Genomic DNA, 16,651 nt, shown 5'->3' on the forward strand with positions numbered 1-16,651 from the left:
TCATATCATAACAGTCCAAGGATTGGTTTTTGACGGTTGGGGTGACCAAGGCCGTTTTGAAGTTGTCTGGGAACTGACCAGAGTCCAATGACATGTTGATCATCCTGGTTATGGGTTCCACCAGAACAGGCAGATTCTTGACCAACGTGGTGGGTAAGGGGTCCAATCTGCAGGACTTGGCAGGAGCTGTCTTGATTATCTTTTCAACTTCCTCAGTAGACACTGGTGTGAAGGTTGTGAACGTGGAACTTGAAGGCCAGACTGGATTTACCTCAGTTAAGGGTGCTGCTGGTTGTGGATTATTAATCAGTATGTCTTCTCTGATCTGCTCAATTTTCTCGGTGAAGTATGCGGAGAAACTAGATGCAAGTTCCTTTTTGGACGTATGCTCCGGAAGTTTGGGACCGTTGCTTTTCATGTTACATGTAAGTTGATTTATGATACGATAGAGTGCTTTTTGATCGCCCTCACAACTTTGTATTTTGTCATGGTAGAAGGCTGATTTTGCTTCTTCAAGAGTTCGTTTACACAGGTCTCGTTGCAATTTGAAACGGTCATAATCAATTTGCAGACGAGATTTTCGCCATTTTCGTTCCAGCTGACGTCTCTTGCGTTTTTCAGTGGTAATAATCAGGAGGTCGTGGGTTCGAGTCCCACTTGTGGGTTTTCTCACAAGCCTTGGAGTTTAAAACTGAGTATACAGTGTTGCAATACATGTCTGGCAGGTCAAAAATCCAAAATTAGTCAGTGTTTCGTTGTCGATCCTTCTGGTTGCTGCCATGGCCATGGCCATGGCCAACGGCCTCGAGTTGCAAAATCTCTTCCCGAGTGTATTCTGGTTCAAACTGATAAGGCAATATTCCTTGTGCCTCATCAGCTCCGTCAATGTTGCTTTCTTCGTCAAATGAATAAGACATGATCGGAAAAAGCATCATTGCTGGAATTATTGTTGCTTGAGTCTGACATGATAGCACATGCTAATGCTACTGCATTACGTACATGTTGATGCATCATTACGCAACAGTAAACGTTTGCCGGGTAAAGGACTCTGTCCTATGACATCATAATTCTTGGGAATTTCTTCTGGCAACTTTTGGACCTGACAGCTGTTGTTTAACTTTTGCTACGAGAAGGGAGTGAAATAGGGTCGTGAAAACTATAATTTTTAACATTTCTGTGCATTTGGAATTATGCAGATGTGTTTTCTTGTTATATGTATGTTTGTTTTATGTGTTGATGCGTTTTACAAGAAATCTTCCCAGCACAGCCCATCCCCTTTTAGAAATAGGTAGGGCATTCCCCTCCATGTTTAGAACAATGAGCTGCTTCCTATACATGTATACGAAAAAGGAGCCTTGTTTCAGGCACATGATATTCCCCAGTAGGGCGCACAATGCCATTTGATAAGTTTTCTTTATATTTTAAGGGTACCAGGGTATTGGGTATTAAAATAAAACTTGCATCGGTTCCCAAAATGATTATAAATGCACACCTAAATTTTACCATTGCTGTCATTTGATTAACATTTTGCACAAGTTTCCATACATAACCATATGAGTGTCAATAATGCCAATTCAAACCACTTAGCACTACTGATTTTACCATTGGTTACTCAGTTGCAAGCTTTCAACATTGGGTCACCATTAAGCACCATTCAGTCATCAAATTAAACCATACAGATGCCATTTGGTAATGTAACAGAATCCATGAAGGACCCCGATAACAAATGTGGGATCAAAGAAATCACTGAAATGTATGATACTTGGCCAACTTGCCAATCCGCAGAAATCTTTCAGCGGCTTCTTTATTTCCTAAAAAAAAAAAAAAAAGTAAGCAAAATCAAGTAATCAATCACACAGGAATATGGTTATAGAGATAACAAATTAACTTAACTACAAGTAGTTGCTCCCTGCACCATGCAGGGTGCAGTGACATTAAATATGCTCCTGCACATGCTGGCCATTTTAAATCACACACATGTGAACATGTGAAGACAAACTACCTCAAACCCAAAACCGGCAACGCCCTCCCCCCAGAAATGGACCTGTAACAGAAAAAAATACCCTGGCCACATGCACAAGAACATAGCAGTCCAGATATAAGGAATGGCTGGAGTGGAGTATCCCAAGTTTTTGTCAAAGAAACAAACACAAAAACTTACATACAGAAAAGACACAGGAACATTCCAGTTGTGGATGTTCCCCTGACCGTCCCAGTCAAAGAAGTCCCCAGTGAGAATTTTTACACTCCAGTTTTATAGATAGCCCAATGAATGCCAACAATAAGAGTGTGGCATCCCAAGTCCCAGGAATCTTTGTACAATAGAAGATCATTGAACCAAGGTAGAAGTCCCCAGTAGGCTAATTAAGTTAACAATGAAAGGTGTGGCATGTTGGACTGTTCCATTTAGTGGGACTACACATAGTGGTATAGTCCTACATTTAAATCCAGATCAACTGATATGGAAAGCAAACTACACATATACATGAACATAAAAAATATAACAATTTAAAGTAAAGTCTAGAACACACACCAAAAATTAAAATAAAACTTATTTTGTTACAGTAACAAGTAAAGACAGTGGTTTACTGCAATGGTTGCCATAGCTGCCATTGTATACCAATGAGTTTTGTTATGGCAGAAATGAGAACATTATTTTCATAAAGTTAAGGCAATTCACTGCAAGCATTTTGCATTACTAATGCAAGAAATAAGGATTTGTCACTGATAAAGATTCATGTGGACTGAGATGCAGCCGACATGCATCATGGTAAAATGCTTAAATCTTTTTTAATGTCGTATTTGTATGTTCCATGGCAGATACGTCTTGAAGAGGCACCTGTTGAAATACGAGGCCTTGTATCCTGAATCTGCTACCATTATGGGCTACTGTAGAGGTGAAGCAGTATATTCAAGGGACTGCGTTCACACTGTAAGTTTTTATTGACTAGTATTTGCAGGTGGAAATTTGATAAATATGTATGCATTGAGAAGATAAGAAAAGCAAAGGTGCCCTCATCAGAGGAGTTAGAGCTTGTTGTGACGGACCATTGGTAAATGAAACATGGCAAATTCAGCATTTGACCTGTTAAGGTAGAGCATACAGAGCTGGAAATCGCATACTGTTTTTCTTTATTGACCCCTCCCCTGGTGAAACATGAAGTTGTTTTTGTTGTCTGTATTGGTTTTACTAACTGCCAACTACATTTTCTCTTGTTGCCTAACATAATTAATTGCTGAAAGTTTGATAATTGTGCAGAGTCTAACTTATAACCAACATGCAGGGAAAAAAGAAGCACCATGCTTTTGGCTTACACAAACGGTGGTTCAGACTAGACACAAAACATAAGACATGAGACATTTGATATGATGCACTGGCAAGATAGACAACAATAAGACAGATATGCTATCAGTTAAGACCAGACCCTTTAAAGAATGGAAGTAGATTGGCATAATTACATGATCTAAGTTTCATTATACAAACTGATGAGGTAGGTTTTGAGTTTTCTAGTAAATGTATTTGGCTTTGAAAATCTTGTCAGATCTGTATTAAGGTTGTTGCAAAAGGACACACATCATGAGATCAGATATTTTTGGAAACAGAAGTACAGCTATAATTTATATAATAATTGCCTCTAGATTCTAGTTGCATGACGCTCCTTTGATAATATACAGTTGCTTTTTAGCATATTCTTGAGAAACGTCATGAAGAAGTAACTTAAATCAATCCATTTGTGCTGGCTTTGTATTTCTTTGCAATAAATCAGACGGGGAATGTTCTCTCCTCTGCACTTTTCTTACATCCAGATATCATTACTATGTGTTTTTTATCATGCTGAAGTTTCCGGATTTGTTTAGTGTGCTACCTTGTGGTCATTTTGACAGCAGTTTCATAAATGTAAAACATACCATTCTTGTAAAATATTTATGTTTCAAAATTGGTATAACAAAACTTAACTTGTGCTCCATACATGTGTGGTGCATGAACTTCAAATGATTTCTACAATGAAAACCTTAAGGCAAGACATCAAAAAGATATTTAGTACTTTCCTGCATTCGAATGGGAGGAATGAGGCTTTTCTTTTTCATCTGCCAGTCTGAACATGTTCAAATGGGCTGCATTCTCCCTGTATTTCTGCTTGGCAAGGCTATATTATTATCGGAATTTCAGTCGTATTTTAATTCAGATATGGGTGGAACAGTATCTATGGAATTAACCTTACAACTCAGGGTTCGTAACACACAGTGAGCAAACTTCATTGTAGAATTATTCACAGTCAGCAATAACCTACCTTAATCAGTATCTTCACTGTTGAAATGCCAGTGTAGAAGTACACACTGCTTTGGGCAATACCAGTACATGCATGCCTATCCTATGGTTCCACCCATGGAGAATTGCTGCACAAATTGCCACTGAAAATTTTGAGTGAACACAGGATTCTGAGCTGATCAAGAACAGTCAATTACGAACAGGCAACTTTTTCATGAATATTCAGTAGGTTGGCTATCCTGGGTAAGGTGTGAGGTTGTCTGTGTTAATTTATACGTTACAAGCAGGACACTGCACTTTATGACACAGAACTATAGAATTGAAACTTTGGAGGCAGTGCATTTTTTAGCAGCTAGTTTGTGGTCGTGTGAAGTTTGGTTTTAAATGTCCAGATTGAGTGAAAAATGCTGAATTCTGCACAGTGTCAGCTCATCAGAAGGGAAAACTCTTCATGTTAATGTAGAAAATTTTAATACCTTCCAACCCATTCAAATAGGCTCAAAAGTCAGGAAATTTGGAAAAAATTTGTTATACTCATGGAGAAAACACAAGGCTGTGATCAGGATCCATCAATCAACTTCAATTCAATTTCAATTCATTTTCATTTATTTAATATCATTTGTATCCAACATAGTTATTGAAATACATTGTAATTTGTTGTGGTTTTGCAAGCGTTAAAAACTTGATAATCAAAATATATGTACAGAACAATAATAAACAACACTACAGAAATTCACACCAGAATTACAACAAATAATTTCAGACAGCATATCAGGTAAAATAATGATTGATAAAATAAAATGGGATAAGATAACAATAAAATCTGATGAATCACTGATTAGGACTTTGATTGCACCTGTACATGTACGTACAATAAGCGAACTGCACTTGGATAAAAACTGTTCAAAATTTGGGTCGAATCTGTAACATTTATCTGATCTCATCCGCTGAAATAAGTCATTCGCAGGATGGAATCCATCTCAAACAATTGACATGCACTTTAAGACCCTTGCCTCATAAAGTTCTTCCATTGCAGGTACATGTAGTTTACAGCCAATTATAGTGCTAGCAGTTTTAACAACCCGATTGAGGCATTTCCGGTCTTCCACCGTGGTGTTCCCGCACCAGACAGCGATTGAGAATGTCAGGACACTCTCAACCACTGTCTGATAGAACTTCACCAGCAGACCTTGGCTGACCCAGAAACTCCTCAGTCTTCTGAGACAAAACAGACGTTGTTGGGCTTTCCTTACCAAGAAATCAACACAGGTTGTCCATTTCAGATAGTTAGTCATATATACGCCTAAAAATCTAAAGGAGTCAACCCTTTCTACCTAATTCGTCATCTAAAATGCAACCACCAAGTGTTGTATCATCTGCGTATTTCACCATAAAATTGTTATCAGAGTGAGTAGCATAATCATGGGTGAACAGTGAGTACAGCATAGTAGTAGCAAAGCCGAACTGTAATCCACAAATAAAAGTCTACAGTAGTTAGGAGTATTCTTGTCGAGGAATTGTGACTCTTTAAATACAGACCAAGCTATTGCATCATCAACTGATCTGTTTGCCTTATACCCAAATTGAAAAGGATCCAGTTTGGATGACAGCTGTGACTGAATGAAGCCCTTAACTAAAGATTCCATACATTTCATAACAACTGAGGTCAGAGCTACTGGACGGAAGTCATTAAGGCAAGTAGTTGGCAATCATTTAGGCACAGGAATGATAATGGATTTTTTAAAAACATGAGGCACATGACTAGTTACCAACTTACGAGATTTGAGCCAATGAGGGCTTAGGCTGTTTCAAAATTATAGACAATTGGAAGACCTCTTACTCTGCTGGCTCTGTTGGGGGAAGTAAGTGCAGTATGAGGTCACTTTTTCACGGCCCTTTGTGGAAAGCACACTGGGGAAAATTAAACTTGTCAAACTGTATTGTCAGATGGGCGTCCACTTTTGTTTGGCCTATATACACTCGCTTCAACTTGTCTGCCCTTGGCTGCTATAGGGCTCAGACCTAGAGGCCTAACTCAGTGATTTCATCAGCAGTTCAACTGTGCATTCGTCTTCTGGGCTGATTGGAAGACTTCCCTGGATATTAATAGGGCCAAGGCCTATTCCTGTGCCAGGGATTTGCTGGACTGTTTCCATTTCCTCAGTTTGGCAGTGGTCCAGAGGGGTCATCAGTGGGATGGAACCCTTTCCTGGATTTTAGTTCTGTGCCCAGGATTCGTTGCTGGACTGTTTACTGGCTGCCCACAGGCATGACGGGGCCGGGAATCTTCATTTTCAACCTTCTTCATTCAGTCATTGGATTTGACTGGCCTCGGAGCTGTGGCAGTATTTCACAATAGGGCATAAACCTACCCAAGTCGTTCAGTCTTGCCTTCCATGCCTACAGTCATCAATTTTAACATCAATTGACTCAGTCATTACTCTTCAACTTCTGGTTGGGCTATTTTTCTTAACATTTGTGAGGGCAAAGACTACGACTGTTGGTCAGTATGCCCCTACATACCCATTGGAGGCGGCACCCATCAGAGCCAACAAGCGCATCAAACTCAAAATGCCAGTATTCTCTGCCAACATCTACCCTGAGCTATGCTCCAGATGCTTCCATGGGCCCTAGTTTTACCAGTGCTTTGGCAGCTGCATCAGTGGAACTAAGACAATCTGGAAGGCGTAACCTTAGCTGTGCCTACAATTGGTGATTGTAGGCACAGCCGAGATCTTTCATCATGGCCTTGACACTGGCGGTCCATAGGTGTTGCAACACATCCTGGCAGCATATCCATGGATACCCTTAAGCTTCTTACTTTCCTCTTCAGTGAAGGTAGCCCAACCACAAATACCATATTCTAATTTGGGACAAACCAGCGATTGGTAGAGAAGTGACTTAACCTTGCTGCTGTAGGACTTAAAGTTCTGCCAGATGACACCAGTGGTCTGCTTGGTGTTGGTGACAACCTTATTGATATGAGGTGACCAGCTGCAATCCTTGCTAAAAAATAAGACCAAGGTAGGGGTGACTAGATGTGCTTTGAAGCGGTTTACCCATTTGTTTTGTACATGTAGGTGCGAATTTGAGGGTTTCTCTTTAGTGGAATTGAATGTCATTTCCCATTCTTTTTCCCATCTGCAAAGGGCATCTAAATCATTTTGAAGTGAAACAGCATCTGAAGGAGAGTTGATTTCTCTGTACAGTAATCCATCATGAGCAAATAGTCCAGTTTTCGAAGAAACATATTGTAACGTGCTCGACGCGGCCTAAGGTTTCACTGGATTAGGTACGGTGCAGATTGTAGACAGACAGGACGGGACAGAGAAGGCACGTATAACTGAAGAAATAATTACCAACACACAATTCTACGGGTTTGAATGATTTATTGTGTCTCTGTTTCTTGGGAACTTACAACTTTCTCAGCCAATTTAGGGGCGGCGGTGTAGGTCGGACACGGACGTGAGAGCAGTCCTGCTTCGTCGAGAGCCAGCCAGAGAGTGTTTTACACAGCTTATTTCGCACCGCACCACGACCAGTTTGCGCGCCAGTTGCATGGCAACCCGCGGTAAACAAGGGGTGATCACGTGCGCAGCGCATGTTCCAGCCGTGCTCGCTACACCACCCTCTCCTTACAAAAGATGTGTCCTCACATCTCCACTTTGATGAAAACCAAAGGCCTTTTTTTTTGGTCGTGAGAAATCATTAAGTAAGAAAGTGCAAGATTTCTTCGCAAGAAGCTTCAACCTCTAACGATCAATTTTTTTTTTTTTAACGCTGGCAAGAACATTTCAAGAACTTCAAATTTTATGCGGAACGGCTTCATAAACCTGATTGGAATCAATTGCTTAGAAAAGAAATCAAACAAAAGGAACATTTAAAGGTTGCTTTACTTCAGGGCAAGAAATAAATTCAATCGGATCTTTCTCTGATCAAAATTAACAAACCAGGTTGATCAATAGGGGTTTCTTCACCCCCCCTTTTTTTTAAGATTTTATCTTTAAAATAAAACTAACAACACTCGATAGAAATAAAACGGTTCTAGTTGCGAAACTTCTGGGTTTAACTTAACAAATGTGAACTTCACACTCTTTTAAGGCATTTTATTAAGGATCTGTTATAAAGCGCTCCGAGATCAGTCGAAGTGCCACCTTCCCGTCGCCCTCCAGAACCTCCTTCACGGTGCGCTCCACCACTCTCGAGCCCTTGGTAGGATCCGTCTGGACGCTAGCATCCTTCATGGCAGGACGGCGAGACCCACTGGTAGCCAAAGGGATGATGGCAGACTGGACGGGTACCACTGGAGGCACCACAGACTCCTGGCGCTGTACCGGCGGCGGGGAATAGAAATCTCTTACAATTCTCCGCTCCACACTGCCAGGTTCGAGACTCACCATGTCGATACTCCGGCCAGGGGTTCGCGGTACCTCAGGATCGGGCTGGTCCTCAATTACAACTGGCTGACTTGCCCTCTGGATGCCACCATGTACGGACTGCCAGTGACGGTCCAGGTTGTGCTTCCTCACGAAGGAATGGGAGCAGTAGGGGCAGCTCAACTTGTCCTTGCGCCGATGCTGCTCATCTATGTGGCGTCGCAGGCTTGACTGAGAGGAGAACTCCTTTCTGCACTCTGCGCATTGGTTGCACTTTCCGGGGCTCCTTCGGTCCATTGGGGAACGGCTTCGGCTTCGGTCCATACTTAGCCTGTAGTCAACAGAACAAAACGTAACAGGGAAAATGTGAGCATTACAAACACCAATCGCCAAATCTATCGGGAGGCCTTCGCCTCCTCTTCACGGAAACTGGTTGATCATTACTGTTGGCACTTGGCGGAGAGGCTTGTTCCTGGTCTGATGGTGGTTCTGTAACGGACGCTGAGGGACCTGGACTGTCTGGACTGTCTGACCTGGACTGTCTGGTACTATCGTCATTTCCACCCTCATCCGGGCTGGCTTCAACTGTCCCTTCCTCTGTGTCGGTTTTCTCGTTATGGGACTCTTGCACGTCCTGGTCGCTCATTAACAAGGACTCGTCGGATTCTTGCATCGGCTCGGCGGAGGTTGAGTTTGTCTCTCGATGAAACCAGGAGTGGTCCACTTCGCCATGGAATGGTTTTAGCAAGTTTGTATGGACCACCTTCGGTTTATGCCTTGGACCCTTCTGCACCCTAACCATGACATCGCTAAGGACTTTTGTGATAAGGTAGGGACCATCAAACTTCGGTTGCAGTTTTGGGGACACTCCCACCCGCCGTGCGTGAACCCTCATCATGACTGCCGCACCAACGCTATAGTCCTCATTCGTCACTTTATGGTCATAGTGTCGACGTTGGTAGGACGCAGCTTTCTTGAGATGCTTCCTTGCCATCTCATGGGCCATTTCCAGCCTCTGTGCTAAGTCAGCTACATAATCTGGCGCTGCTACCGACTCCCCAGGCAAGACGGAGCCGCAAATGACGTCAATCGGGAGCTCCACTTCGCGTCCAAACATCATAAAGTTTGGTGACGTCCCTGTGCTTTCATGGGGCGATGCTCGATAGGCCATCATAATGGCGGGCACGTGGAGATCCCAGTCTCTCTTGTTTTCAGACGTGTACGACGACAGCATAACTTTGAGCGTCCTATTAAACCTTTCTACTTGCCCGTCACTTTGCGGGTGGTAGGGGGTTGTCCTCGTCTTGTCGATCCCAAGAAGCCGACATGTTTCCTGAAACAACTCACTTTCAAACTGCCTGCCTTGGTCGCTGTAGAGAAGCCTTGGCGTGCCAAACCGACTGATGAATTGATTGACAAGAACGTCTGCGACCACTTCTGCATTGACTGAAGCTACCGGATAGGCCTCGGTCCATTTTGTGAAATAGTCGGTAATCACACTAATGTAGCGATTACCAGCTGTAGACACGGGGAATGGGCCTGTAATGTCGATTGCCACCCTCTCCAAGGGAACCCAAAGATCTGTTGTTTGAGTGGTGCCACTGGTGTCTTACTTGGAGCCTTTTGTTTGGCACATTCGAGGCATTCCCGAGCCCAATCTCGCACTGAGCCTCGCATCTTCGGCCAATAGAACCGGGATCTGGCCTTCTCGTATAACTTTGTGATTCCAAGGTGTCCTCCCGTGGGGGAATTATGCAGCTGGTGGAGAACTTCCCCTTGCATGGCACTGGGAACAACGAGCAGGTACCGAACCTCACTTCCAGTATCGTCCTCCCACCTGCGATACAACACCCCGTCCCTGAGATGCAACTGCTTCCAGGCTCCCCAAAGTGTTTTAAGTGCTGTCCCCTCTGATGAAACCTCCTCCCATACTGGCCGGACATCTGCCGCCTCTAGCCAATGAATCACTTTGCCCAGGACTGGGTCTTTCCTCTGTCGCTCGTGTATCTCTGTCCTCGTCACACCTTCCACCCAGTTAGCCTGCTTTGCACTAACTGCCTGACAGCTAGCTTCTGCACTTGCAAGCCCTGACTCACGTGTCTTCACCACCCAACCCTGGGTAGTGCCAGTTGACTCCATCGCGGGCACTTGAGCCTTTATCCCATCCTCTGAGCTGTCGGCATAATGGCACTGGTTACAGGGAATCCTGGACATTGCGTCAGCGTTGGTGTGACAGCGTCCCGGACGGTGTTCAATTTCGAAATCAAACTCCGCCAATAACTGCAGCCATCTGGCCACTTGGCCAACTGGATCTCGGAACCCGAACAACCACTTGAGAGCCCCGTGGTCAGTACGCAGCTTGAACCTGCGGCCATACAAATATGGTCTGAAATATCTGACGAAATGGACGACTGCAAGCATCTCTTTTCTGGTTACACAGTAATTTCTTTCAGCTTTCGTCAGGGACCTACTGGCATAGGCAACTACCCGCTCGGCACCGTCCTGTTGTTGGGACAGTACAGCTCCTATCCCAAAGTCGCTTGCGTCAGTGTCCAAGATGAATTGGTCCACGGCCGAGGGGTAGGCCAGAATTGGCGAGGAAACAAGTCTCGCTTTGAGATCTTCAAATGCTCGTTCGCATTCTTCACTCCAGTGGAATGGCCTTCCAGCCTCGGTGAGCTTATGTAAGGGCCTTGCCAACTCAGCAAACCCCGGCACAAAACGCCTATAATAAGACGCTAGTCCCAAGAAGCTTCGCACCTCCCGAACTGATGTCAGAACAGGCCAGTCTTTCACTCGCTGGATCTTGGCTGGGTCTGTCCTCACCCCGTCAGCTGAGACAATGTGCCCAAGGTATGAGACTTCTGTCTGAAACAGTTGGCACTTCTTAGGTTGAAGCTTGAGTCCAGCCTCCCTTATTCTCGCCAGTATCAGCTCTAGGCGCTCCATGTGTTCCTGAAATGATCTGCTGTAGACAATTATGTCATCCAGGTACACGAGGCACATTTGCCACTGCAACCCTTGGAGCACACGGTCCATTAGGCGCTCGAATGTGGAAGGCGCATTGCACAGTCCGAAGGGCATAACTTCGAACTGATACAATCCGCTGGGGGTGGCAAAGGCCGTCTTTTCCTTATGGTCAGGGTCCATTGGCACCTGCCAATATTCCGAGGCAAGATCGAAAGTAGAGAAGAAGCTGGACCCAGACAACATGTCGATTGTCTCATCTATGCGAGGAAGGGGATATGCGTCCTTCCTTGTTATGGCGTTCAGCCGCCGGTAATCGACGCAGAACCGCACCTTCCCATTCTTTTTCCGGACCAGGACAACGGGTGCGGCCCAAGGCCCCGTGGCAGGTGTGATGATTCCCCTTTTCAACATGGATTCTATCTCAGTATCGGCAACTTCTTTCTGATGAATTGGTAAGCGCCTTGGTCTTTGTTTTATGGGAGCTGCATTCCCGGTCTCTATCCGGTGTCTAGCTAGGTCGGTCCGCCCGAGGTCGCCTTCATGTTTAGCAAACTGATCCGGAAATTTTACAAGGAGACCCTTCAACTGGTGACTTTCCTGCTGGCTGAGTAGTTTGGAGGACCGCTCGTTTAGGTCTTGCAGGTGTTCGGGCACAGTGGAGTTGTTCGAGCATTCTAGAGTTTCATTCTCCCCCTGGACAGCCGTTCTAACAGCTCCCGCTTGTTCTAAGGGGCTGTCTTCTGTGGTGAGAGAGGGGCCAATAGCTTCTATTACATTGAACGTGGCTGCTGTGGTTCCTTTATAAAGGACTACTCGTTCCCCTCCCAGATTGAGCAGGCGGAGGGGTATGGCATCGGTATCAGTGCTCACTACTATTGGTGCTACCATTACGTTACTCTTGTTGGCAAGCGTTTCAGATGCTTCAACTATCCCGCAGGAAACAGTTATGCCACTACATTCAAGACTTCCCGCAACAAGCATTTCTATCCCAGGAGGCACTACGACTGTTTCCAAAACAGTCACCCGACAGGTTTGCTGTCTGTCAGCCGTCTCCCTTAGAGGCAGCATAATTCCTCCCCACTCGAGACATCTGTTTGTGATATCTATCACACATTGCTCATTCTTCATGAAGTCCAATCCCAGTAGCACATCACTTCCAAGCGAAGCTACAATGAACCGATGCTTTACACAGTTTCCTGCCAACTGTAACTCAGCTTCTACTTCGCCAGCAACAGGGCAAGACTTGCCATCCGCCAGCTGAACCTTAATATCAGTGGCTGTCACCATGGCTTGATTCTCCTCAGACCATTTCCGGACAATCTTTTCTGACAAGAGAGACACTGTAGCCCCCGTGTCCACCAATGCGTCGGCACTAACTCCATTAATAACAACATCTAAGTGCAGTCCTTTCCCGACCACAGCAGCAACATTCTCAGCTTGCATTTCAAAATTGGGCCCCTCCTTTTCTGCTGTCCCTTGGCCCTCAGGAACAGCTCCTACTGGTTTTCCTGGTTCTGTGGTTTGCCCGATGCCCCCTTATTGTCCTTTGCGGTTTGTCCTTGCCCGTTCTCCTGAGCTCCCTTTGGTCCTGATTCTGGGCATTCTGCTTTAATATGACCAAACCGCTAGCACCGGAAGCATTGGACGCCCTTCTTAGCAGATTTCCTTCGATTGTTCCAAGCGGCCTTCTTGGTGTCGTCTACTTGTTTTCCTAGTCTCTTCAGTTGTTCCATGACATCTGTGAGTTGCCGCTGTATATCCGTTGTTGCAGCATTGGCTTTGCTGGTTGGTTTTTCAGCCTGAACTGCTTCTACAGTGGCACTTCTGACCTTTCTAACATCTGCAGATCGACGTTCCTTCTCGGCTTTGTACAGTGCCTCCAGTTCCACAGCAGCTGCCACGGCTTGATCAAGCGAACTGGTTCTCATCTGGATGATTCTCGTGCGTATTTCACTGTCGAGGAGCGCATCCAGAAAGTGGTCTCGTCCCATTCTGTCGCGGCTATCCTACGGTAAGTCGGCGTAAACTTTCTCCACGAGCCGTCGATCTTCCTCTGCCATCTCCACCAGGCTTTCTGACGGTTTCCGTTGTCGATTCCGGAGCTGCGCTCAGTGAAGTTCCTTCCTGCCTAAGGGGTCAAACCGGAACTCTAAAGACTTCACAAGCCGCTTGTAATCCTTTGCTTCAGCCTGCAGACTACTCAGCGTCTGTTGTGCTGACCCTGTTAACAGCACAGCAAGGTACTGGCATTTTGCCTTGTCGTCCCATCCGTTTATTGCAGCACACATCTCAAAGTGCTTAAGGTAAGGCTTCCATGGTGTCTTACCACTGTAGCGGTCCGGTTTGATGATTGGTCTTTCCTTTGCCGAGTGGCTCTTTTCCAGCTTAACCTCCCCCGTCGCCTTTTCACTTTTAGGGGTTGATAGTACCGGGGGTTTGGTTTGTCCAGTTGTCTTCTCTTGGTCCCTAGTGTGGCCAGGGGCTTCTGACATGATGGGCGATAATCCTAGCGTTTGGCTAATTGGTGGGCGGATAGTGCCTTTTGTGTCAACTGGTGGCGTGTAACCTTGGATCTGAGGCAAATCAGTCTCTCCGTCTTCACCCTTTCTATGCCAATTATCGAATGTGCGGGGCTGGTCGGGTAGTGTCACCGGCAGGTCAAAATTTCTCCCATTCAGCTTCAGTCCAGGCCAGAAAGTTTCTGTAGGAGGGGTCGCAAAAGGAACTTCCTTTGACCATCCACGTGGGTTCCGACCCACCACCTCTACCCGTGGCAAGCCACTGGCCTGGTCAGTAGAACTCGCTCTGTCCTCATTTGTCCTGCAAACTGAGGGCCTATTTTCCTTGGGGTTTAACTGGTTCACAGAGGAAGTGAGAGTGGACCCAACAGACGCTTGCAGGCTTTCAACATTTCCTGGTGCCCCGATTGGACTGACCCAGCTGGCCCCCATCGGCTGCCACCCTCGGCTTCTGTTTTCGAAGAACAGAGGTTCTCCAGTTACGCCCAAACTTCCCGCAATACCCACACCCGAGTCCTGCCACGTGTTGTATTTGGGGGTCTGTTTGGTTACCAGTCGGGGGTTCCCTTCTGGTTTACTCAGTATCACTTCGTCCTTAACAGGGCCCATGCTAATACCAGAACCTGCCATTGCATTTCTGAAAGAGGGGTACGGGTGCCCCGGTGGACCTCTCGAGTGCACAGTTTCCTCCCAAGGGAACGCGTTTACATTTGTCCCTCGTTCCCATGCAACCGGTTTTTGTTCGTGTTTTCTACTTGTTGGGGGACTACTCAACGCGTCTTTCAGACTCTGGGAAAGTAATTCAATTTCTCGTGAAACCCTCTCATAGGACACTGTAAAGGTCTGCATTGCTCATAGTTGAATGCCTAGTAGCCAGTCCCTGCCCACTGTGTCCTTCCATAATTGGTTTATTTGTGACCGACTTTATTATACAGTGTATGAATCTTCAACCCGTGTATTTTGCACTATGACTATTGGGCTTTAATCCGGCTAAAAAAAAAGCAAACCGGGCGGTTGGCTCTGGTTGGTCAGCTCCGGGCGGTTGGCTCCGGGCGGTCGGCTCCGGGCGGTCGCCTCCGGACGGTCAGCTCCGGTTAGTTGGTTCCGGGCAGTTAGCGTGGTCCAACGTGTGACTCCTAAGCCACACACACACATGTACACACAGCGGTTCGGTATGCACCACTACTGCGTTTTACTGGACAAGCAACCCTAGGTACATGTACGTCGTCACGGCTCGGTATACACCACTGCCGTCTTCCGCTCAAAGGCCACCCGTTGTTCCCTACCACGGCTCGGTAAACACCACTGCTGCTTTCTGAGGTAATTTTTCAGGTAAATTCTGTCAATCATGCAAGGACATGGGGACACAATCCCGCCGCTGCCGCCAGTGTAACGTGCTCGACGCGGCCTAAGGTTTCACTGGATTAGGTACGGTGCAGATTGTAGACAGACAGGACGGGACAGAGATGGCACGTATAACTGAAGAAATAATTACCAACACACAATTCTACGGGTTTGAATGATTTATTGTGTCTCTGTTTCTTGGGAACTTACAACTTTCTCAGCCAATTTAGGGGCGGCGGTGTAGGTCGGACACGGACGTGAGAGCAGTCCTGCTTCGTCGAGAGCCAGCCAGAGAGTGTTTTACACAGCTTATTTCGCGCCGCACCACGACCAGTTCGCGCGCCAGTTGCATGGCAACCCGCGGTAAACAAGGGGTGATCACGCGCGCAGCGCATGTTCCAGCCGTGCTCGCTACAATATGTTGGGATGTCATTTACATAGAGGAGAAACTGCAGGGGGCCCAGGGGCATGCCCTGGGGCACGCCAGATGAAACTTCTATGAACGGAGTTCTAACATATGATCAGGGTTTATCCAGGTGCTCATACATCTTATGCAACAGAATAGAGACAGCATCTTCAACCCCATGTTTGGCCTGGTATAAAAGCAAATTGAAATGGGTGTGTAAAAGGTTTGGTTTGTTGTACGAGAAGGTCTCTAACTAAGCTCTCAAAGCATTTAATAACAATTGAGGTGAGTGCTATTGGTCGATAATCATTAAGACAGCTGGGCTTAGGGACCTTTGATACTGGTGTTAGAATTGATGCTTTCCAAACATCAGGAACATTACAGCACCTAAGTGACCACGTAAACAGAAAATGAAATACATGGGAAAGCTGATGAGAACAATATTATTTCAGAATCTTTCCTGTTGCAAATATCAGTTAACTTCTTACACTGAGCTGAAAGATTGCTACCTGATTTAACTGGCTGATTGGTCCAATTGGTATCCTTAATTTAAGGTTGAAATCTCCTCCCAACCAGATTTCACAATTACCTTTGGTAGATTGATGAAATTTTGACAGAGATGAGTTCAACATGTCAATAGGTCCATGCGAGGAGTCTGGGTTGTAAAAAGCACCAACATACACTTTTTTCTTTGGTCCACACTCAACATGAACCCAGATGCATTCAGAATGAGTGTTGAGGTCATTATTGAGATGGCACGAGAGAG

The 16,651-nt window shown here is 45.5% G+C and overlaps 1 protein-coding gene and 1 long non-coding RNA gene across 12 annotated transcripts in view; one reads left to right on the forward strand and one right to left on the reverse strand.

The window, feature by feature from the left end:
- LOC147799360 (uncharacterized) overlaps positions 1-2,451 on the reverse strand; it is a 28,177-nt gene extending 25,726 nt beyond the window's left edge. Inside the window, exon 1 of the long non-coding RNA XR_015425064.1 lies at positions 2,162-2,451. This is a non-coding gene — a long non-coding RNA (uncharacterized LOC147799360). The remainder of the gene's footprint in view (positions 1-2,161) is intronic.
- LOC110985000 (DNA repair protein complementing XP-C cells-like) overlaps positions 1-16,651 on the forward strand; it is a 196,105-nt gene that overhangs the window by 109,270 nt on the left and 70,184 nt on the right. For all 11 annotated transcript variants that reach the window (XR_015425063.1, XR_015425062.1, XM_087136113.1 and 8 more), the window contains one exon: positions 2,821-2,932. Coding sequence is in view for 9 of the 11 variants with exons in the window: in XM_087136113.1 (XP_086992239.1) it covers positions 2,821-2,932 (112 nt within the window). In the remaining 2 variants the exon portion in view is untranslated. The remainder of the gene's footprint in view (positions 1-2,820; positions 2,933-16,651) is intronic.

This window comes from Acanthaster planci, linkage group LG04 (genome assembly GCF_054643075.1).
Source record: "Acanthaster planci isolate LZ-2023a linkage group LG04, COTS_SCS, whole genome shotgun sequence".
Classification (NCBI taxonomy): domain Eukaryota; kingdom Metazoa; phylum Echinodermata; class Asteroidea; order Valvatida; family Acanthasteridae; genus Acanthaster; species Acanthaster planci.